The following is a 24,079-nucleotide window of genomic DNA, read 5'->3' as shown; positions in this document are numbered from 1 at the left end:
AAGCACTTTTTCTTTCTGGATAAGCACTCTCTCCTGGAAGTTACCAGGAAGTAATTATATATATTTTTTTATATTTTATTTTAATTACCGTATTTTTCGGTCTATACGACGCTCCTGACCATAAGACGCACCCATGTTTAGAGGACAAATACCAGGGGGAAAAATATATACTAAACCTGGTGCCTCCATGGTGAAGGGGCATCTTGTGGATTTAGCCCCCTATGTACCTCTTGTGTCTCCCTGTGTCCGCCTCTGTCCCTGTGTCCTACTCTGCATGGGCACAGTACAAGGAGTCCCCGACATTGCGGTGGGTTGGAGGTATTCACAAGTCAGGAGCTTCCTACATTTGGACTATAAGACGCAGTGACTTTTTTTTTCCCCCACTTTTGGAGGAGAAAAGGTGAGTCTTATAGTCCAAAAAATACAGTACATTTTGTGATGTCTGTTTTTATGAATCGAGATGCTTCCTGATTGGGCGGCATCTTGATTCATTCACTTGGGATCGTTTGCCTTGGAGGAACACTCGTGCCCCTTCCACAATAGATCCCTTGTAATAGCGGCGGGGAGCGAGCCGTGTGCAAGCGTACATGTGCGCGCAACCGTCGCGTCAACGCTGGACGGATATATTAGTCCAGATTGCTTTTGAGTGGCGATTTTTGGATGAGTATATCTGTCCAGATTGCTTTAACTGTGTCTGGGAAAAAAAAAGTCTGAAAAAAAATATTCAATTGAACTTACCTGAGGCTTCTTGCAGCCCCCTGCAAGTCATCCAGTGCCCACGCTGACCTTTCTGTGGCCCCCTCAAAGCCGGCTGGCCACGCACCTCCTAATTGCGTTCCCATGCATGACCGCACATGTGCGGTACTGAAAAATATCTACTGCGAATGTGCAGGACGCTCCCAGGAATGAAAGCGTGATCAGAGTGTTTGTGGTAGCTGGCCGGGACCGGCAGCAGCTTAGCGGAAAGGGTGACAGGAGGTCGCGGGCACAGGATGACTGCACGGGGCTGCAAGAAGTTAACCTCCAGGTAAGTTAACCCTCCTGGCGGTCTATTAAAATCCGCCAGGGGACAGCGCAGCAAAAAAAAAAAAAATTATGCAAATCGGCCCAGCAGGGCCTGAGAGAACCTCCTGCGCGGGGTTACCGCCAGGAAGGTTAAACTTTTTTTTTTTTTTTTTTTTTTTTTTTTTTTTTTTTTTTTTTTCCCCCCCGACTTAAAGTGAACCAGAGACGAAGCACCCTCATGTAATTTACCATATATATCAGTGGGAACATTAGAGAAAACACCTACCATGCTCTCTGTTTCATCCTTCACTGCTCAGCCGGCTTATCAGCCCTGATAAAATCCCTGACTGAGCATTCAGTCTGGCTTTGCTCAGGAATCATTAGAGCTGAGTCATTATAGCAGAGCCAGAAGTGGGCAGGCTTGGGCTTGAAAAGACATCAGAGAAGACCAACTCAGCTATAATGATTCCTGAGCAAAGCCAGACTGAATGCTCAGTCAGGGATTTTATCAGGGCTGATAACAAGCAGGCTGAGCAGTGAAGGATGAAACCGAGATCAGGTTAAGTGTTTTCTCTAATGTTCCCACTGATATATATGGTAAAATACAGGAGGGTGCTTTATCTCTGGTACACTTTAAAGGACAACTGAAGTGAGAGGGATATGGAGGCTGCCATATTTAATTTTAAGCAATACCAGTTGCCTGGTAGCTCAGCTGATCTATTTGGCTGCAGTAGTGTCTGAATCGCATACCTATAACAAGCATACAGGAAATTCAGTCAGGACAGCCAGGCAGTCTGCATTGCTTAAAGGGAAATAAATATGGCAGCCTCCATGTACCTCTCACATCAGCTGTCCTTTATGTAACACTTTAATAAGGGGGCTTTCGGATCCCTGTTGGTTCCTTACAAAACCCTAGCGAATTTGGTTTGCTCCGTCCATAGAGCGATGTTACTCCATACCTCGCACTGATGAAGGTCATTATTACAGAAGGTGTACCTTACATTTTCAAGCAGACCAGCAGCAATAGCATCTCATTAACCATCTCCACATTGGGGGTCTCGGTGGTCTGACGCTGCCTCTTTTCTGTCGTGTTACAGGGTGGACATCGTGCATCTCGTGCTCTACAATCTCGGAGTGATGAGTAAGAAGAAATATTTTGATTTTGAAGAGATCCTGACCTTTGTGAACGAGAACTGGGACCACCTGCAGCTGGGAAAGGTGGGTGTGGCGTGAATGAGAACTGGGACCGCCTGCCGCTGGGAAAGGTGGATGTGGTGTGAGAACTGGGACCGTCTGCAGCTGGGAAAGGTGGGTTTGGTGAGAACTGGTACCGCCTACAGCTGGGAAAGGTGGGTGTAGTGAGAACTGGGGCCACCTGCAGCTGGGAAAGGTGGGTGTGGTGAGAACTGGGACCGCCTGCAGCTGGGAAAGGTGGGTGTGGTCAGAACTGGGACCGCCTGCAGCTGGGAAAGGTGGGTGAGGTGTGAGAGAACTGGGACCGCCTACAGCTGGAAAGGTGGGTGTGGTGAGAACTAGGACCACCTGCAGCTCGGAAAGGTGGGTGTGGTGAGCACTGGGACCACCTGCAGCTGGGAAAGGTGGGGGTGGTGAGAGCTGGGGCCACCTGCAGCTGGGAAAGGTGGGTGTGGTGAGAGCTGGGGCCACCTGCAGCTGGGAAAGGTGGGTGTGGTGAGCACTGGGACCACCTGCAGCTGGGAAAGGTGGGCGTGGTGAGAGCTGGGGCCACTTGCAGCTGGGGAAGGTGGGTGTGGTAAGCACTGGGACCACCTGCAGCTGGGAAAGGTGGGCGTGGTGAGAGCTGGGGCCACTTGCAGCTGGGAAAGGTGGGTGTGGTGAGAGCTGGGACCACCTGCATGCTTGCTTCCGGTGTGTGATTCAGACACTACTGCAGAGATCAGCAGGACAGCCCGGCAACTGGTATTACACAGGAAACCAATACTGCAGCCTCCATATCCCTGCTAGTTCAGGTTACCTTTATCACCCCCCCCCCCCCCCCCATATTATTGTACATTGTATTTCTGACTGTTTGTGTTCAAAGGACATTATTTGTCTTAATTTGTGTGTAGTGTGTGTGTGTAGTGTGTGTGTAGTGTGTGTGTAGTGTGTGTGTAGTGTGTGTGTAGTGTGTGTGTGTAGTGTGTGTAGTGTGTGTGTGTAGTGTGTGTGTGTAGTGTGTGTAGGTGTGTGTGTGTAGTGTGTGTGTGTGTGTGTGTGTGTGTGTGTGTGTGTGTGTGTGTGTGTGTGTGTGTAGGTGTGTGTGTAGTGTGTGTGTGTGTGTAGTGTGTGTAGTGTGTGTGTGTGTGTAGGTGTGTGTGTAGTGTGTGTGTGTGTGTAGTGTGTGTGTGTGTGTAGGTGTGTGTGTAGTGTGTGTAGTGTGTGTAGTGTGTGTGTGTGTAGTGTGTGTGTAGTGTGTGTGTGTGTGTGTAGTGTGTGTGTGTGTGTGTAGTGTGTGTAGTGTGTGTGTGTGTAGTGTGTGTAGTGTGTGTAGTGTGTGTAGTGTGTGTAGTGTGTGTAGTGTGTGTAGTGTGTGTAGTGTGTGTGTGTGTGTGTAGTGTGTGTGTGTAGTGTGTAGTGTGTGTAGTGTGTGTGTGTGTGTGTGTGTGTGTGTGTAGTGTGTGTGTAGTGTGTGTGTGTAGTGTGTGTGTAGTGTGTGTAGTGTGTAGTGTGTGTGTGTAGTGTGTGTGTGTAGTGTGTGTAGTGTGTGTAGGTGTGTGTGTGTGTGTGTGTGTGTGTGTAGTAGGTGTGTGTGTAGTGTGTGTAGTAGGTGTGTGTAGTAGGTGTGTGTAGTAGGTGTGTGTAGTAGGTGTGTGTGTAGTGTGTGTAGTGTGTGTGTAGTGTGTGTGTAGTGTGTGTAGTGTGTGTGTAGTGTGTGTGTAGTGTGTGTGTAGTGTGTAGTGTGTGTAGTGTGTGTGTGTGTGTGTGTGTGTGTAGTGTGTGTGTAGTGTGTGTGTAGTGTGTGTGTGTGTGTGTGTAGTGTGTGTGTGTGTGTGTGTGTGTGTGTGTGTGTGTGTGTGTGTGTGTGTGTGTGTGTAGTGTGTGTGTAGTGTGTAGTGTGTGTGTAGTGTGTAGTGTGTAGTGTGTAGTGTGTAGTGTGTGTGTGTAGTGTGTGTGTGTGTAGTGTGTGTGTGTGTGTGTGTGTGTAGTGTGTGTGTGTGTAGTGTGTGTAGTGTGTGTAGTGTAGTGTAGTGTAGTGTGTGTGTGTAGTGTGTGTGTGTAGTGTGTGTGTAGTGTGTGTGTGTGTAGTGTGTGTGTTGTGTGTGTGTGTGTGTAGTGTGTGTGTGTGTGTGTGTGTGTGTGTGTGTGTGTGTGTAGTGTGTGTGTAGTGTGTGTGTAGTGTGTGTGTAGGTGTGTGTGTGTGTGTGTGTGTAGTGTGTGTGTAGTGTGTAGGTGTGTGTGTAGTGTGTAGTGTGTAGTGTGTGTGTAGTGTGTGTGTAGTGTGTGTGTGTATACAGTGTGTGTAGTGTGTGTGTAGTGTGTGTAGTGTGTGTGTACTGTGTGTGTGTAGTGTGTGTAGTGTGTGTGTGTGTGTGTGTGTGTGTGTGTGTGTGTGTGTAGTGTGTGTGTGTAGTGTGTGTGTGGTGTGTGTGTGTAGTGTGTGTGTACTGTGTGTGTAGTGTGTGTAGTGTGTGTGTGTGTGTGTGTAGTGTGTGTGTAGTGTGTGTGTAGTGTGTGTGTGTGTGTGTGTGTGTGTAGTGTGTGTGTAGTGTGTGTGTAGTGTGTGTGTGTAGTGTGTGTGTAGTGTGTAGTGTGTGTGTAGTGTGTGTGTGTAGTGTGTGTGTGTAGTGTGTGTGTAGTGTGTGTGTAGTGTGTGTGTGTAGTGTGTGTGTGTAGTGTGTGTGTAGTGTGTGTGTGTAGTGTGTGTGTGTAGTGTGTGTGTGTAGTGTGTGTGTGTGTGTAGTGTGTGTGTGTGTGTAGTGTGTGTGTGTGTGTGTAGTGTGTGTGTGTGTGTGTAGTGTGTGTGTGTGTGTGTAGTGTGTGTGTGTGTGTGTAGTGTGTGTGTGTGTGTAGTGTGTGTGTGTGTGTAGTGTGTGTGTGTGTGTAGTGTGTGTGTGTGTGTAGTGTGAGTGTGTGTGTAGTGTGTGTGTGTGTATACAGTGTGTGTAGTGTGTGTGTAGTGTGTGTAGTGTGTGTGTACTGTGTGTGTGTAGTGTGTGTGTGTGTGTGTGTAGTGTGTGTGTGTGTGTGTAGTGTGTGTGTGTGTGTGTGTAGTGTGTGTGTGTGTAGTGTGTGTGTGTGTAGTGTGTGTGTGTGTAGTGTGTGTGTAGTGTGTGTAGTGTGTGTAGTGTAGTGTGTGTGTGTGTGTGTGTGTGTGTGTGTGTGTGTAGTGTGTGTGTGTGTGTGTAGTGTGTGTGTGTAGTGTGTGTGTGTAGTGTGTGTGTGTGTAGTGTGTGTGTTTTTTTTAAAATTTTTGCCTTGTTTTTTTGGGATAATTGCCGTTCATTCCTCAGACCTTCTTATCTTTGTCCCCCTCCAGCTGTCGGTGACTCTGCCTGAAGACCGGGGACAGCACCTCCTGGAGGCATTGAACAGCTATAAAAGCAGGTGAGGCTCTGGACTGTAGATTCCCATAATCCTGAGGTCAGGTCCCCTCCAGGGATCCGATATTCTGGTCATGTGACAACGCACCCAGTGGCTCAGGCATACTAATAATAATAATGTATGTACTTATATAGTGCCAACATCTTCCGTAGCGTTGTACATAGTACAATACCAATACTATGGAGCATAAATACATGAGAAGTTCAAAACTTTGTGCAGTCAGGACATCCAGCAATACATATACATAGCTGATGTGCGGTATAAGACCTCACTAGTACTGGTACATATCTATATAACTTACAGCAGAATAAGCAACACTGGGAAGAGGTCTCTCCCCTTGTGAGCTTACAATCTAGAGGGTAGTGGGGTGGATACATTAGGGGAGGTGCCTGTCCTTGTGTGCTTACAATTGTAGACAGTAATGAGGTGGAGACATTAGGGGAAGGAGACTGGCCTTGTTAGCTTATGGCCCATACTCACGAGGGACTTTTGTCGCCTCAACACGCGGCGCGCGCGTGTTGTGGCGACAGGTCGCCCGTGAGTATGGGCCGCACGCACCCCGAACTGTGGCCCGCAACGGGCGCGCACCCCGAACTGTCGCCCGTCGCTGATGTCGCCAGGCGATTGAAAAGTTCAATCGCCTGGCGACAGTCGCCGCAACTCAACCTCCATTGAGGTATGAAGAGCTTCCGGCGGAGGGAGGAGGAACGTCGGCGACAGCTTCCGTCATGCCGCTGGTCCCTCTTCCGCGTGTGTACGCGGAGGGACCTGGCGAGGAGCTGTCGCCGGCCTGTCGCCCACACGCTCACGTGTGCTGGCGACAGGCAACATTTGCTGCCCGTGAGTATGGGCCATTACAATCTAGAGTAGAGGGGCGGAGCCACTAGGAGGAGGTCCCTGCCCTTGTGAGCTTACAATCTAGAAGGTAATAGGGTGGAGACATAAGGGACGGAGGCACAGCGGTTAGCAGATTAAACAGTGAGCCTCCAATGCCACCTGTAGCAAATTCTAGGCTTGTCTGAACAGGTGTGTTTTGAGAGTACGTTTTATCCACTAGCCGTGTTTGCGGCAGTATATCTACACCCTGCAAGAAGACTGAGCAAAGGGCATAGATGGTCTTATATTGATTCGAATGCTCGAATTGGTGGCAAAAAAACCAATGTATACTGTAGATCCTTTTTGTTGGGATTACTAGTGATAAAGTTATTGACGAATGAAAGGGAGGAGCGCTGACAGGTGAAAATTGCTTTTGTCTTAGAGGTGAAAACACCTGCAGGCTGAAGTGATTAATAATAATAATAATAATGGCAGTATTTGTATAGCGCCTTTCTCCTGTCGGACTCAAAGCGCTTGCGAGGCAGCCACTAGAGCGCACTCAGTAGGCAGTAGCAGTGTTAGGGAGTCTTGCCCAATGAACTCCTTACTGAATTACTGGCTTACTGAACAGGCAGAGCCGAGATTCGAACCCAGGTCTCCCATGTCAGAGGCAGAGCCCTTAACCAGTACACCATCCAGCCACTGCTGGATGGTGCTAAAGTTAGTGTAAAGCCGGGGGAAAAAATGCCAGATACTTGCCTAGGGACAGGGAAGGCTCTGTATCCTATAGAGCCTTCCTTGTCTTCTCTTGCTGCCTCTTTATACTGCAAAGCCTTCAGCCAGTGTTTGATGCCTCTTTCGATTCCTGTTCCATAGGTTTCTGTTTGATGCCTCTTTCGATTCCTGTTCCATAGGTTTCTCTGTGGCAAAGAGATGAAGAGGAAGAAGTGTATTTTCAGGCTGAGGATCCGGGTGCCTCCCAGCCCCCCTGGTAAACTTCTGCCGGACAAAGTTTTGGGCCAATCGGAGAGACGACCTGCGGGGGAGGTGAAGAAGAGGGGGCGGAGCAAATATTCCCTGAAGAACAGGTTATTATTCTCCTCTCCTCTGTATATTAAGGGGCCCATACACTCAGCCGATTTTCTGGCCAATCGACCGATCGATGGCCGATTTCGATCGATTTCGATGGATTTCCATCGAACTGGCAGGGTGGAAAATTTAGGTCGATCTGATGAGATTGCTTATCAGTTTGCATTGGCCTTAATGGAAATCTGATGGCAAAAAAATGCCATCAGATTGAATTTCAATAGATTTCAAACTGAAATCTATTGGAATTCTATCCTGGTAAAAAATGTTCTAAAAACGCATCAGATAGATCATCAGATGCATTTCTTATCTATCTGCTGCCAATCTGACGAGTGTATGGGCACCTTGTTCGTATTTGTTGACCTCCCCACAGGTGGTTGGTGTGGGCTCTCCCAGGCCATAGGTCTTCACCAGAGCACTCCGCAAGGGATGTTGGGCCGCCACCCCCAGTGGGAAACGGACTACTTTAGCTGCATGGTAGCCGCAAGAGAACAGGCGGAGCTGCAATGTGGAGATACAATCGGCAACCAGAAGCGTAGTCAGTAAAAGGCAAGGGTCGAGGCAGGCGGCATTCAGAAGCGTAGACAAATATCAGGCAATGGTCAACGCAGGCGGCGAGCAGAGGTGTAGTCAAATATCAGGCAATGGTCAAGGCAGCTAGGCGGCAAGCAGAGGTGTCAAATAACAGACAATGGTCAAGGCAGGCGGCAAGCAGAGGTGTAGTCAAATATCAGGCAATGGTCAAGGCAGGCAGCAAGCAGAGGTGTAGTCAAATAACAGGTTGGGTCACAATGGGAAAACAGGAACTAAGGCTTAATTTGGCACAAGGCTGGATCCACAAATCTGCTAAGAACAGACAGCACCAGATCTTGTGTTAGGAAACTGACGCTAGATTTCAAATTGGCATGCGCCCTTTCTTCCGCGGCCACTCAAGCATGAGTACTTTCATCCGCCAAAGCGTGCGCACGTGTACACACACCTATACTGTAAACTTGAGGGGACACCAGCCGGGGTCAATCGGTCGTCATGGAATGATGTTACTGCCCCCCACGTAATTTAGCACTTCTCACTGAAATTTTTCCAGACAGATCCATTCTCCGCTTGAAATCTATTTAATGTCAGCTTGAAATCAATCGAAAGATTGATCGGGCGGCCATATTGCGGTACTGATTGACTTCCAGTTCGATAAGATGTCTGCCCACCCTTAAAGGACACCCAAGGTGCAAATAAACTGATGTAATAAACAATGGCATCTATCCTCTTTCTTGTAGAAATGTATTTATATAAATATATCGCACAGTTTATTTTTTTATATTTAAATCTACTTTTTAAGTTTTTGCTGTATTGTTTTTGCTCAATGACACATTCATTGAAGTATGCCAGAGCTAAAATATATGAACTATTGTCCCTTATTATCTCTTTCCTGCTCTCAGAAGCCATTTTCTACTGGGAAAATGTTTTCTGGCTGTATTTCCTTATCAGTGAGGGTTATGCTATAGTCTGTCTGACCAGGTCCCAACCCAGACAGAAGCTGCTACTTGCATACCTGATGTTTAACTCTTTCAGGCAGAGAAAGAAAAAAAGGAACACAGCCTCGTTATTTGTGTGCTAGGCACTGTACATACACTTGTCTATCTCATCATGTCACATGTCACCTCCGGTATCCTTTAACGGCCCGTGCACTCTCTCTATAGGGAGTTTACACAGATTCTAGCAATGATTTAGTGATAATCTGAGGCTGTCCTACATAGAAGCAGTTAGAGCAGAGTTGTTCTTTAATCTCCCATGTGATGCTGATCCTGTCTTCCTCTCCCTGCAGCCTGCTGCCCCACGACCGTCCGCGTCAGAAGAGGAGAGGGATCCGCCAGACGCAGTCGCGCTTTCTCCTGGAGGACGCCATCCCCAGTGTCAGTAACTATCCGCGGATCTTGCCTCCTCCCACTACTCAAGGGGGGAGGGAGGGAAATTTACCAAGACTGGGGAACATGAGCGAGGCAGTACATCTAAGCGAAGAGCGTATGGGTTAGGTGTACAGCACCCACCTGGGTCATATCAGGACATAGCAAGGATTGCTGAAGGGTTAGTGAACTGGTGGTTTTCCTAATACATCACATGCAGCAAAAACCTCCTATCCTATATAATAGAACCTAAGTGTCCCTGCGTCATCTTGTCCCTGTGTTTGTGCGCTTGCGCTACTGCGCATGTGCAGCATGGACAGCCGTTGGGACAGGGGGACAGGGAGCCGGGCGTGTGTGTGTGTGTGTGTGTGTGCGCGCGCGCGTCGGTGGTGCACGCACATGCACACTGACGTGGCGGTACGACAGACCTGGAGCCCGTTTTTAAATAGGCTTAGGTCAACTAGTTGTATATATAGATTTATATTATTCATAGACAAACACCACTGGTCTTGGTTATACAGCACAGACTTGCCAGATATGTGTCATTTTCGACTGCTTGACAGTTCAAGCGCTCGGGGCCTAAGGGTTTGTTCACACTATCAGTTTTTTTTTGTTTTTGTTTTTTTAATCGCTCGCGGTTTTTAAAAGCAATTGTGTAATGAAATCCAATGTGAGCGTTCTCACATGAGCGATGCACTTTTTTTTTTTTTTCCAGTCACAAACGTGGGTCCTGACCCATTTTCTGGGCAATTGCGCTTCAGTGCAAGATATAGGGAAAATCACAAATGGCTTTGAACAGTGTTTGTTTTTTTTGTGTGTGTATGTGTGAGCGGCTTTCAGGAAAATTTGCAGTTCCTGGTCGAAGAGGGCACTATCCGTTTGTCTGCACACAGAAAATCTAAAATCGCAAAACAAAAGCGCATACAAAATCTTTTGCAAAAAAAAACGCAAATCGCACACAAAAAATGCTGATGATCGCTTCACAAAAGTGCTTGGAATTTGCATTGCGACTTGTAGTGTAAACTAGGCCTAAATGCGACACTAACCTTCATACCCCCCCCCTCAGAGCAAATGCAGAGAGCAATGGAAGCCTCTTACAGAAGCTCCAGACTGCCGGTCCTCTTCACTCCTACAGCTGCTTTGCTGCATTCTCTGCATGGCCCCTGATGCGTCACATGACTTGATGCTGGTCAGGTGACCCACCGGGAGCAGTGTGAAGATACAGCTGCATAAATGCAAAAAACCGGTGTAATGTCTGATTGCGCTGCCCGGAAGCTCCCTTCCACACTGAGTAGCACGCATGCTGGCTCCGGGGCTCCTTTCCACACTGAGTAGCACGCATGCTGGTTCCGGGGCTCCTTTCCACACTGAGTAGCACGCATGCTGGTTCCGGGGCTCCTTTCCACACTGAGTAGCACGCATGCTGGTTCCGGGGCTCCTTTCCACACTGAGTAGCACGCATGCTGGTTCCGGGGCTTCCTTCCACACTGAGTAGCACGCATGCTGGTTCCGGGGCTCCTTTCCACACTGAGTAGCACGCATGCTGGTTCCGGGGCTCCCTTCCACACTGAGTAGCACGCATGCTCAGTGTGAAGTTAATGATGCTGCTGGAGATAAAATACGAAATATCTCCGCTCCCACACCTCTTACACCCCCCAAATTTTCAGGGTAGGGAGGGAACCCCCAGAACGACCTCTATGCCAAATTGCAGCCCCCGAGACCCGCTGGTTCCCGAGATAGGTTACAGAAACCTATCTCGGGAACCAGCGGGTCTCGGGGGCAGCAATTTGGCATAGAGGTGGTTCGGGGGGTCCCCTCTCTACTCTGAAAATTTGGGGAGTGTAGGATGTGTGGGAGCGGAGATATTTAGTATGTTACCTTCAGCAGCATAATTCTATAGGAAATGTGGACGCACAGTCTCCTACTGCGCATGCGGGGCAGCGCAAATCCACAGGCAGCGTAATCAGACACAACACCGGCAGTCTGGAGCTCTTGTAAGTTGTTTCCGCTGCGTGCTGCTCTGCATAAGGAGAGGCAGGCTCCCATGGGCCCCTCCCTGAGGGCCCATTCACACTGTAAATCGCAAAACCTTAGCGCTGTAAAATTACTGCTCACACTTCCGTGATTCTAAGCAATCTCGGTCATCGCTTTATAAGCACTGTACCACAATCACTCCAGAATCGCGGCAAAATGCTGCGATTGGCACTAATCCCAGAACGCCCACGATCGGTGTCAATTGCGGCAGTGAGATCACAGCCATAGATAAAATTGCACTAGCTCTTTACAAAGCTAATCGACATTGTGTGAACAGGCCCTAATAGACTGACTCTGTGTGTGCTGCACAACTTTAATTTACTGACATTTCAGCAACCTTCTCTGTGATCTAATGTGACCCAGGTAAGTTTCGGAAATCTTTCTACTTAATAGCAGACGATATACATAAATATCCAGTCTAGGTTTGCTGATCGCTCCTGTTCTCCTGTCTATCCTTAGTAAATAGACCCCCACGGTGGCGTAGTGGTTAGCTCTCTCGCCTTGCAGCGCTGGGTCCCTGGTTCGAATCCCGGCCAGGGCACTATCTGCAAAGAGTTTGTATGTTCTCTCCGTGTCTGCGTGGGTTTCCTCCGGGCACTCCGGTTTCCTCCCACATTCCAAAAACATACGGATAAGTTAATTGGCTCCCCCTAAAAATTGGCCCTAGACTACAGTACTTACACTACATAATATAGACATATGGCAATGGTAGGGATTAGATTGTGAGCTCCTTTGAGGGACAGTTAGTGACAAGATATATATATACACTGTACAGCGCTGCGTAATATGTCAGCGCTATATAAATACTTAATAATAATAATAATAATAATACTAAAAATACAAGCAATCATGGACCCCCATGCTGAGCATACAAGCAATTATTAACCCTCTGCACTCGAAACTTTCACACACAACAAGCTGAAACTCTAGTAGTCATAAAAAACAAGGTTACATAATTATAAACGACTGAAAAAGGACTGCAGTGATTTTGTACTGGAACTCTTCACCAGCGCTGAGGTACCCTCCATGGAGTGGGTCCCTACTCTACCTGAGCCAGTCAGCAAGCGAGCGAGTGCTATCCATGATGCAAAACAATTTTGTGGTTTTCAGTGTCAGGCTGGGAGGGCGTGAGAGGAGGCATGGGCCAACTGCTGCTTTTCACCCTCCAGGAAGGGTTAGTGGAGGCGAGAGGTGTGGCCAGTGGGGAGAGGGTGGAGCTCTGGGAGTGTGACTCTACAGGGTCCTGTGTTATCCCACTAGTGGGAGGGGGAGGAAGACTGCGTGCGCTTAAGAGATCTGATTGAATGGGGACTTTAAAGTATACATCTGGCAATATATTTAAAAAAAAAAAAAAATTCACTCACCTGGGTCTGCTTTCAGCCCCTAGAGGTCAGTAGGTCCCCACGGCGCAGCTCTCCCCTCCGTCAGATCACAACCTGCGGCAGAGTCTTGTTATCTGAGCATGCGCGGTGGCGATGTGCACCTATCGTGATCGTGCTCCCACTTTCGGGAGTGCTCTGAGCTTGCGCAGTTCAATTCTCTCTGAACTGTACAAGCTCAGAGTGCTCCCACCAATTGGAGCACGATCAGGAGAGGCACGCATGCGCAGAAGATCCCAGCTGTGATTTTACTGAGGGGAGAGCGGAACTGCACTGTGTGACCCAACAACCTCTAGGGGCTGGAAGAAGCCCCAGCTGAGGGCAATTCTTGAATTGCCAGGCGGCTCATGGTAACTCAAAACCACTAGGAAAATATAATGGGCTATAAGAGACCCCCAAAAAACCCTCCTACTAAAGATGGCCACTAACGGTTCAATTTCTAGCGAAAAATCGTTTGAGCGATCAGAAATTCTGATCGGATTGGTTGTAAACAATCTCAGTTGATTGGCATAATTGATTATAAACGATTATAAAAATAGTTGTCCGATTGGATTTTTGTCAAACCAAACTTTGGATTTTCTTGTCGGTTGTGATAGATAAGAAGCTAAGATTGGTTCTTTGATGGTGTAGTGAACAATTTTTCTTTCGATCAGAATTTCGCTAGAAGTTGGGCCGTTGGTGGCCACCTTAAGAAGAAACGCTGAGTATAATTTTGGCATTTTAAAGAGAACCAGAGATGAAGCACCCTCTTGTATTTTACCTTATAAATCAGTGGGAACATGACAGTAAACTCCTAATCTGCTCTTTGTTTCATTGTTCTCTGTGTAATCTGACTGTTATCACCTCTGATAAGAATCCCCGACTGAGAAGTCAGGCTGCTCCGTCTAGCTTTGCTACAGAAAGATTATAGCTAAGTCTGTCTTCTGTGGTGTTATTTCAAGCCCAAGCCTGCCCCCTTGTGGCTCTGCTATAATGACTCAGCCATTATCATTCCCAGCAAAGCCAGATTTAATTGCTCAGTCTGGGATTCTTGTGACTGCTGATAACAGACACTTTTAGCAGTGAGGAGGAAACAGAGAGCATGGTAAGTGTTTTCTCTAATGTTCTTACTGATATACATGGTAAAATACACAAGGGTGCTTCCTCTCTGGTTCCCTTTAAAAATGGAAGGCATTTGCCATAATTCAGTTGTAAGTGAGCAACTGTGGCTTCCTACAATGCATCGCTCCCGAATATGCAAATCATCTCTTCATGCCTCTAAAGCCAGGCTTACATCCAGAACCACCGGTGTATAGCGGGACTATAGCCTATACATGTTACAGAGCCACAGCAGCCTCATGCAGACAGCCTGTTTCGGTATTCCTGGTCCTCATCAGTGCAAGGCACGGATTGGTATGGCTCTATGGGATAGGGCTTGGACCAGTGCTCAGTACTCCCCCCCCCCCCCCCCCCCCCCTACCCCCCTTCAACTTTCTTATATAAAGACCCATCAGGTGGTCACCTCATCTGTCTCTTTATGTTGCAGAGCGATTTCACGTCTGCGTGGAGCACCAATCATCATCTGGCCAGCATCTTCGATTTCACCCTGGATGAGATTCAGAGTCTGAAGAGGTGCGCTGAACGATCTGATGGGCAAAAAAACGTTTACATTGTTTGCGTGGTTCTCAGTTCCATCAGTAATGATTATAAATCCGGCTGCTATGTTACAGAAAAAATGAAACTGAAAGCGCACCTGACGTCAGAGGGATATGGAAGCTGACTGACCTATTTCCTTTTAAACACTGCACGTTGCCCGGCTGTCCTTCTGATCCTCTGACTCTAATACTTTTAGCCATAGCCCCTTAACAAGCATGCAGACCAGATGTCTGACTTTACTTTGGATTAGCCACATGCTCGTTTCAGGTGTGCGAGTCAGCCACTACTGCAGCCAGAGAGATCAGCAGGAATGCCAGGCAACTGGTATTGTTTAAAGCAGGTCTGAAGCAAAAATAACCTTATGAGATAATTAAATTGTTTGTGTAGTACAGTGAAGTAGAAGATTAATAGCAAAGAACAGTTTCATATTGGTTTACAGTGCAGGAAGAGTTAAACTTCAGTTGTTATCTGTGCAACAGAACATCTCTGAGCTATTCAGCCCACTGGGTCCAATACAGTCCTGTTTTCTGAAGCACTTGAAGAGCCAAGAAACTGAGAGAGACAGCTTGATGAGGTTTTATTTCTGCTGTTGTGCAGGTTGAAAGACAGAGGGTGGTTTTAAAAACTGCAACTGTGACAGTATGATGTATGTTATAAAAAAGCTACCATATATAACTTAAAGAAAATACGAGACTCTTTATTTTTTATTTTTTGCTACAAATGTTCTATTAATTATCCGTACTACACATACAATTCATCATGTCATAAGGGTTTGTTTTTTTTTTTGGTTTTTTTTTTTTCCGCTTCTGATTTGCTTTAAAGGGTTTCTTTTGACCTTTTAAAAAACAAAAAATGCCACTTACCTGGGGCTTCTATTGGCCCCCTGCAGCTGTAATGTCCCACGCTGTCCTCTTCCGATGCGCCGTTCCCCGCTGCCGGTCCCGGTGTAATTATTCCTCTAACTAGACTAATAGAAGTGCAGCTGCACGGCAGCTTACTGCGCAGTACAAAGTTTTCCTGGCCTGCGCAGTAAGCTCCCGCTGACGCACGCGGGAACGAGCACGCGCACAGCCACGCAGCCGCACTTCTATTCTTCTAAACAAATAATTACACCGGTGCCGGCGGCGGGGAATGGCGCATCGGAAGAGGACGGCACAGGACATTACAGCTGCAGGGGGCCAATAGAAGCCCCAGGTAAGTGGCAGTTTTTTTTTTTTTTTTTTTTTTTTTTTTTTTATAAAGGTAGACAGAAACCCTTTGATAAGAAATAAATATGGCCACCTCCATATTTCTCTAATTTCAGGTGTCCTTGAAAATTACAGAAGATTATTTTTGAACCCCAGATTTGTAAACCTATTACTTTGGTTTTTAATTTGTGACCTAATGTGTCAGTGTGCCAAAAATGTGCTAAAGGGCAGAAGCATGTGTAGATAGGTGTGAGGGCGTCCGATATGTAATGCCGCAATTTACAATTGTAGTGAGATTATGGAGGCTGCCATATTTATTTTCTTTTAAATAACACCAGTTGCCTGGCTGTCCTGCTGCAGTAGTGCCTGAATCACACCAGAAACGAGCATGCAGCTAATCTTGTCAGATCTGACAATGTCAGAAACCCTTGATCTGCTGCATGCTTGTTCAGGGGCTATGGCTAAAATATTAGAGGCAGAGAATTAGCAGGACAGCCCGGCAACTGGTATTGCTTAAAGGGAACCAGAGACGAAGCACCCTTGTGTATTTTACCATATATATATATATCGGTAGGAACATTAGAGAAAACACTAAAGCTGGCCATACACTGGCCGGATTTGCGCCCGTTTCGACAGCAGATTCGATCACTGGGATCGAATCTGCTGCCAATCGTTCACGCTACACACTGAATTTCGATCCATTTCGTCCGATCGCGCTGTGCGGAAAATAACCGTCAATCGCCCGCGGGTAAAGAGCGCATCGCTAGCGGCGTTCGAGTGCCCGACGACCGACGCAATAGAGCCCGCATACATTAATTGCTCCGCCGGCGCGACTCCAGTCTCCCGGTCACCGCTGCTCTGTCTGCGCTCTGGTCTCCAGGTCCGGCATGCCTCACTTCTTCTAGCCCGGCAGGAAGTTTAAACGGACTGGAGTCGCGCCGGCGGAGCAGGTAATGTATGCGGGAGGGCGGGAGCAGCAGCAGCAGCACCACCACAACAGATTGTGAACGGTTTCAGGCTGAAATCGGTTCACAATCTGTTTGCTGTAAAGTTAGCCATACGATCCCTCTCTGATCAGATTCGATCAGAGAGGGATCTATCTGTTGGTCGAATCTGATGGCAAATCGACCAGTGTATGGCCACCTTTACCATGCTCTCTGTTTCATCCTCACTGCTAAAAGTGTCTGTTATCAGCAGTCACAAGAATCCCAGACTGAGCAATTAAATCTGGCTTTGCTGGGAATGATTATTGCTGAGTCATTACAGCAGAGCCACAAGGGGGCAGGCTTGGGCTTGAAATAACACCACAGAAGACAGACTCAGCTATAATCTTTCCTTAGCAAAGCCAGACTGAGTGCTCAGTCGGGGATTCTTATCAGAGGTGATAACAGTCAGATTACACAGAGAACAATGAAACAAAGGGCAGATTAGGTGTTTACTGTCATGTTCCCACTGATTTATAAGGTAAAATACAAGAGGGGGCTTCATCTCTGGTTCTCTTTAAGAGAATTTCTGTACAATGTGATACCGTAGATATAGGACTAACTTATGCTGGGAATACACGGTACATTACAGTAGTTAGCTCGATTTGATAATTTCCGACATGTCCAATCACCCGCCGTATCGATTCCGCGCTCTATACCACGGGCGGGACAATGGATAAGGAAAACTAGCAGAAGATAAGAGAATCGCCCGCGGGGACGAGCGGGAATCGATCCGGCGGTATTATCGAGTGGGACAAACATACCGTGTATTCCCGGCATTAGGCCACTTTTACACTTAATCAGTTGCTCTCAATTAAAACTGAAAGAAAACTGATTTTCAAAGTAATGCCCATGTTTCCTTATGGCACAGTTCACACTATACAGATTTAACTGAAATCTTTTTCACAATGCTCTGCTATGGAAAATAACACGTACCGACGCGCACTAACAAATTACGTGTAAAAGGGCCCTAAGTGTGTATGCAAATGAATCTCAATTATCTATAGTAGAGTTATTGTTCCTTTAGAATAAAAAAAAAAAACTGAACATAAATATAGCAGTAGTAGTATGAGCGGTTGCTGAGCATTCAACTCTATTTTTCCCCTCAGTGCCAGTTCCGGCCAGAACTTCACCTCCGATTTGGATTCGAATGATGCGGCCAGCACCTCTGGCTCCGCCTCCACCTGCCTCTCCTACGAGTCTCGGTAAGTGGAGAGAGATTAGTGCGGGGGAGGGGATGCAGGAAGTGGATAGACTGCTGTTTAAAGAGAAACTCCAGTGAACATTTTACTGTTAGCAGGTGATGTAGCTGCTGGCCTGCTGCATGGTTTTTGGCAGTTGGAAACAGCCATTTCCCACAAAAATTCGAACTTTTCTTGTGGGAGGGGTTACTTGTGGGAGGGGTTTCACCACAATATCAGTCATACAGCACCCCCTGATGGTCTGTTTGTGAAAAGGAATAGATGTCTCATGTAAAAGGGGGTATCAGCTACTGATTGGGATAAAGTTCAATTTTTGGTCGGAGTTTCTCTTTAAAGGGAACATAAACTGAGAGGGATAGGGATGTTTCCTTTTTAAAAAAAATACCAGTTGCCTGGCAGTCCTGCTGATCTCTTTGGCTGCAGTAGTGGCTGAATCGCACACCTGAAACAAGCATGCAGCTAATCCAGTCTTATCAGCTGAACGACCGACCGTACACATGCCCGATTTGACGTCCAAACGACCAGACGTTCAAACATCCAATCGACTGGTCGTTTAGAAAAATCCGTGTACGAGCCTTTAGTTCACAAAGGAATGCATTCTCTTGCTTAGTCACCTACACTGCGCAGAAGTACCCAGGTAAACATAGGTGTCCTAACTCTGGCCCTGTAACATGCATAGTGCAGACATGCGAACACCTTCATTGCATCAAACCTATCAATGGATTAAGAGCACACATCCTAACTTCCTCTCCTGGGAAAGACAGTGCATCTTACCAATCGCACAAGGGAGCTAACGTAATGTATCCATGTGCACCATGCGCATACACCAGCATAAGCTGTCTGCATGCTGACAAACATACAGGGGAAGGAGGGAGTGCACTGAATTGGACCCTAGCCACAGGGGTCAGTAACAAGAATAAACATACATATATCCAGGCTCATCGCCTCTAGTTAGGACATAAAGTTATTAAGGAAAAGGGAGGTGCTGAAGGGGGTGTGGCCAGAAAACAGCAAAAATCTATTAACCCTTCGCACTCTCGCATGCAAATGTTCAAACAAATGCATTCACAGATTCACTCATCTAGGCACCACTGTTATCCCTACAGCTAAGGCCCCATTCACACTTGCATTTTGGCTTGCAAACGGACCGGATCCGGATCGGAACCGTACGGTTCCGATCCGGATCCGGTCCGTATGCATCAGGCTGCCATCCGGATCCGTGTGGTAAAAATAGCGAAATTACTATTAAAATTGTTGGGGTCAGCAGAAGCTGCACTAGTAGAATCCGGTTCCTCCGCTGTAGGCCTCACCTCCACCTCCGACATTCTGCCAAACAGCTCCAGCACGTCTGTCACTGCTGCTCCACTCCAGGAATGCTGGGCCAATGTGTCCCCATCCGAAATGGCCGCTAGAAAACGCATAGGAAGTGGGGTAGAACGTTAAATTTATGAATGGGAACAATGTTCCCATTCATGAATATCCCCGCCGCCACTGTGATCACAGGTTTCCATTGTAACCTTACTTCCCTTCCCCTAGTTACAGTCTAGCAATACATTGTATCCTATGTAGCTATGTAGAATTTTGCTCAGCGAGGACATCTTGTTGCCAAATAGTAAAACACACCTACTGACTTTGGGGGGGGGGGGGGGGGGGGGGGGATATATCTATATCTCTCTATCTCTGTCAACAGGGCATCATCTTATTAAATAATGGGCTAAAAATTAGTGATGGATGTGAAACTGAAAAAAAAATTACCTTTTATTTTCAAATAAAATATTGTCCCCATACATTATACTAGGGATATAATTTTAACGTTGCAATAACCAAGACAATTGGGCAAATGTGTGGATTTTAATTACAGTAGCATGTATTATTTTAAAACTATAATAGGCAAAAACTGAGAAATGATTTTTTTTTTTTTTCAATTTTTTTTGTGTATTATTCCCATCAAAATGCATTTAGAATAAAATAATTCTTAACATAATGTACCACCCAATGAAAGCCTAATTTGTGGCGGAAAAAAACAAGGTATAGATCATTTCTTTGTGATAAGTAGTGATAAAGTTATTGGGGAATGAAAGGGAGGAGCGCTGAAAGGGGAAAAATACCCGCGGACTGAAATGGATAAGGAACCACAAGTCCCACAATGCATTACGGGAGTCTGACAGCCACAGTCATAATTCATAAAGGCAAATGCATTGTGGGACTTGTAGTTCCTTAGCAGCTGGAGAGCCAAGTTTGCAGATCACTAGGCTATGGGGAGGCAGAGTGACTTGTACTGGGTCACATCTGGCCAATTGGAGAGTGCTATACTGAGTCAATCACTTTTCCCTGGTTTCTGAGGGAAAAGTGGGTACCTAGGCTTATACGTGGGTCGGCTTATATGCGAGTGTATATATAGTAAACCACACTCACTATAATTGCTTCTTCCCAATACTTTACTATAGTGGGCCTTCCCAGGTACAGAGGTACCCATTCCTTCTGATTAATCCAGCCCTGCCCTTATACCACACTTATTTTATGGTCTTCTTCTCACAGGGGAAACGTTGGAAGCCGCAAGCGGAAGCTGGCCTCGAAGACGTACTTATCAGTCGACTCGAAGAGGAGGACCTTGGAACACTCCGACCGGCTGAACAGCCGTCGCACTGAGTCTCTGGACTATGCACGCTCCTCCGACTTCCAGGACAACACCGCAGACAGCCACGCCTTTGAGAGCTTCAGCGAGGACGACGCCTCCACGCACCTTAAAACCTCCATAACGACTTACTTCGGAGCGACAGGGAGGTACGCCTGTGGGGAGAAGTTCCAAGTCCTGGCCCGGCGGATCACCCCTGAGGGTAAAATCCAGTATCTGGTGGAGTGGGACGGAACCACTCCGTACTGACCCCCCAACAGAAGAATACAAGTGTCTTTCTGCAACCAAAGGAGGGGGCAGTGAGTGACAGAGCTACCCCCTGCCCGCCATATTGCCGGCTCGCTGCCATCTGATTTGAGGTGGACTTTGTGGGCGTCTCAGACTTTTAGCGAGAAATTGCTGCAGTCATAAATATAGCACTTACAACAGGGTACAAATACTGAACCGCCCACAGTGGCGCTAATCACTGACTTTCTTTCTTACGATAATCTCGTAGTCCGCAGACGGGAAAATAGCTTCAAGCTGATTCCAGACTTAACAGTAGACGGTAGAACCAAAGATATTCCTCCATTTGGAGTAGGTTTGCTTTGTGCCATAGTTATATGGACACAGCAGGAAAAAACAAAAAATGCAAAAAAACTAAACGGTGGAACTGAATCCTACGTACAGCCGGGATTTTATATATATATATATATGGCTATAAATATATATACAGGGAGGAAATTTATACTTAATATAAAGTGACTGGGATCTTAAAAAAAGTTAATGAAATATAATAAGTGTGTGGTCTGTTCTCCCCTGCACTTCTGCTGATAAATCCCAGGATGCATTGCTTCATTAATTGCCCGATGGGCGTGGTTTGCTGATCTATAGAGACAAGCTGTGCAATACTAGAGAATGTAATCATAGAGGGGTATAGAATGCGGGCGACAGTCTTAGTTCCTTTAAAAGTTAAACGCAAAGTTATTGAAACCTCTACCACACAAGTACGGCCTGACAGCCGTTTCAGGTGTTCCCCCGCTTCGTCGGAGGCCAAAACACCAAACTGTAGAACACTGACAACCGCATCACAGACCTGGGGCTGGATGATACTCAAGTGTGCTCCTGCCAAGTGCTGTGTGAGGGAAGCGGGCATGCTTGGGTGACCAAGAAGGGGGGGGGGGGGTTTGGACACTCGATTGTGGTTGGTTGAGCTGCCCTGGAATTGTGCGAAGACTGGTTCTTTGGTCCAGAGCATCGGTAGACTGTACAGATGGAACAGAGACCACATAAGGCATAGCGACCCCTGGTGGAGATGTAGAAATATGCCAGATTTTTACAAGCAGAGAATTCTATTTTTTTTTGGGGGGGGAGGGGGATTTCATCTGCAGAGAAATCATGCAATGAAGAGACACAATTCCAAATGATGATATTTTGTAATTTGCTGCAGAAGTCCCTCCATCCCAGCATGCTGCTGTATCGCGGCTCACCCGATAGTGAAAGGAATGTGCTTATAGTTCAGACCGCGTGATTGGCTGCTAGCGGCGTACATGAAGCCGGATGCGGTTTATTAGTGTTCTTTAGGATAAAATGAATGTGTAGTGAGTCGATTTGCTTGGCGTCTGGCTGTATTACCTAGCATTCCTGAGACCGTTACAATGAAATAAATGCGTGTGCAGCGCTGTGCCATGATTTACCCCGGCAGCAGCAGTGCTGGAGGTAACCGCCTCTCTGTGTAATGTATGCATGTGCAGCGCTGTGCCATGATTTACCCCTGCAGCAGCAGCGCTGGGGGTAACTGCCTCTCTGTGTAATGTATGCGTGTGCAGCACTGTGCCATGATTTACCCCGGCAGCAGCAGCACTGGGGGTAACCGCCTCTCTGTGTAATGTATGCGTGTGCAGCGCTGTGCCATGATTTACCCCGGCAGCAGCAGCGCTGGGGGTAACCGCCTCTCTATGTAATGTATGCGTGTGCAGCGCTGTGCCATGATTTACTGCAGCAGCAGCGCTGGGGGTAACCGCCTCTCTGTGTAATGTATGCGTGTGCAGCGCTGTGCCATGATTAACCCCGGCAGCAGCAGCGCTGGGGGTAACCGCCTCTCTGTGTAATGTATGCGTGTGCAGCGCTATGCCATGATTTACCCCGGCAGCAGCAGCGCTGGGGGTAACCGCCTCTGTGTAATGTATGCGTGTGCAGCGCTGTGCCATGATTTACCCCGGCAGCAGCAGCGCTGGGGGTAACCGCCTCTGTGTAATGTATGCGTGTGCAGCGCTGTGCCATGATTTACCCCGGCAGCAGCAGCGCTGGGGGTAACCTCCTCTCTGTGTAATGTATGCGTGTGCAGCGCTGTGCCATGATTTACCCCGGCAGCAGCAGCACTGGGGGTAACCGCCTCTCTGTGTAATGAATGCGTGTGCAGCGCTGTGCCATGATTTACCCTGGCAGCAGCAGCGCTGGAGGTAACCGCCTCTCTGTGTAATGTATGCGTGTTCAGCGCTGTGCCATGATTTACCCCGGCAGCAGCAGTGCTGGAGGTAACCGCCTCTCTGTGTAATGAATGTCTATGTAGTTCAGGCACCTTTGTCAAATTGCAGCAGGGGTACAGATCTGGGCACCAATCCAGAAGGAAAGACCTTAAAACATCCCTTTCTTCAGCCTTCAGTAAAAATTACACTACAGGAGTTTCTGCAGATTGGCCTGACAGCCGTTTTGTGGGTCTATCCACTTCATCGGAGGCCAGCAATTGTTGTGTAGCCTCTGACAAAGCTGGGAGACCTGCGAAACCTGTTGTCTGTCATTTTTACTGAAGGATCACTGAAACGAGGGATATAGAAGCTGCCATATTTTTTTTCCTTTTACACAATACCAGTTGCCTGGCAGCCCTGCTGATCTCTTTAGCTGCAGTAGTGTCTGAATCAAACACTTGAAACAAGCATGCATCTAATCCAGACACACCTCAGTCAGAGCACCTGATCTGCTGCCTGCTTGTTCATGGGCTATAGCTAAAAGTATTAGAAGCAGAAGATTTGCAAGACAGCCAGGCAATGTGCACGATTTAACGGAAATGTGGCCTCTGTATCCCTCTCACTTCAGGTGTGTTTTAAGAGGGTCTTTATATGATTTTTGAAGCCCCATGAAAGGGATTGTGCCTGCCATGCATGGAGCAAGCGTAGTCAGCGCTTCAGCAGTAGGGGGCGCTCTTTCCTCTGGACTTTTTTCTTTCAGAATGTAATAATAATGTTTATATTCTTAGATGAATTTTATACGATTTTAAAGCACTTATTTTAAACCTGACGCGGGCGATTTCCTGCGTAATCTATACAAGCTGCTTCTCTAGTGGTAGGAAAGATAATGCCACGTCCGTGGACCGATAACTGACAGGAAAGGCTTACAAAGCCACAAATGCCTCTAAAATCTCTTTGCAGTGCCTTCGTGGCCTCTGTGGCAGACCCGACCTTGTGGCGTCACTAATTGTCACAGCTGTGTCCTAGAGTTTACACTTTGATTAGTGTTGGTGGCAAAAGCAATAAAACTTAAGAAAAAATATATACTCACGCAAGGTTCCGCCTTGTAGGTGGGATCAGAATGTTAAATAGATTAGCAGGCGGTAAGAAAGAATGTATTGAGCACCTTACGTTTTTGTTGTGCTGGTCGATAGTTGTCCGTCTGATTTCTCA

At 47.2% G+C, this 24,079-nt stretch overlaps 1 protein-coding gene across 2 annotated transcripts in view; it reads left to right on the top strand.

Moving 5' to 3' along the window:
- The window catches only part of PHF19 (PHD finger protein 19), a 100,314-nt gene extending 79,455 nt beyond the window's left edge, over positions 1–20,859 (top strand). For both annotated transcript variants that reach the window (XM_068249237.1, XM_068249236.1), the window contains exons 9-15: positions 2,103–2,223; positions 5,501–5,568; positions 7,296–7,469; positions 9,287–9,374; positions 14,304–14,389; positions 17,693–17,788; positions 20,324–20,859. In XM_068249237.1, the coding sequence (XP_068105338.1) occupies positions 2,103–2,223; positions 5,501–5,568; positions 7,296–7,469; positions 9,287–9,374; positions 14,304–14,389; positions 17,693–17,788; positions 20,324–20,669 (979 nt within the window). In that variant the 3' untranslated portion in view covers positions 20,670–20,859. The remainder of the gene's footprint in view (positions 1–2,102; positions 2,224–5,500; positions 5,569–7,295; positions 7,470–9,286; positions 9,375–14,303; positions 14,390–17,692; positions 17,789–20,323) is intronic.
- The last annotated feature ends 3,220 nt before the right edge of the window (positions 20,860–24,079 follow it).

The sequence above is a fragment of the Hyperolius riggenbachi genome, chromosome 8 (assembly GCF_040937935.1).
Source record: "Hyperolius riggenbachi isolate aHypRig1 chromosome 8, aHypRig1.pri, whole genome shotgun sequence".
Lineage (NCBI taxonomy): Eukaryota > Metazoa > Chordata > Amphibia > Anura > Hyperoliidae > Hyperolius > Hyperolius riggenbachi.
Note: the sequence above shows the minus strand (reverse complement) of the source record. Positions and strands in the feature narration are given on the sequence as shown.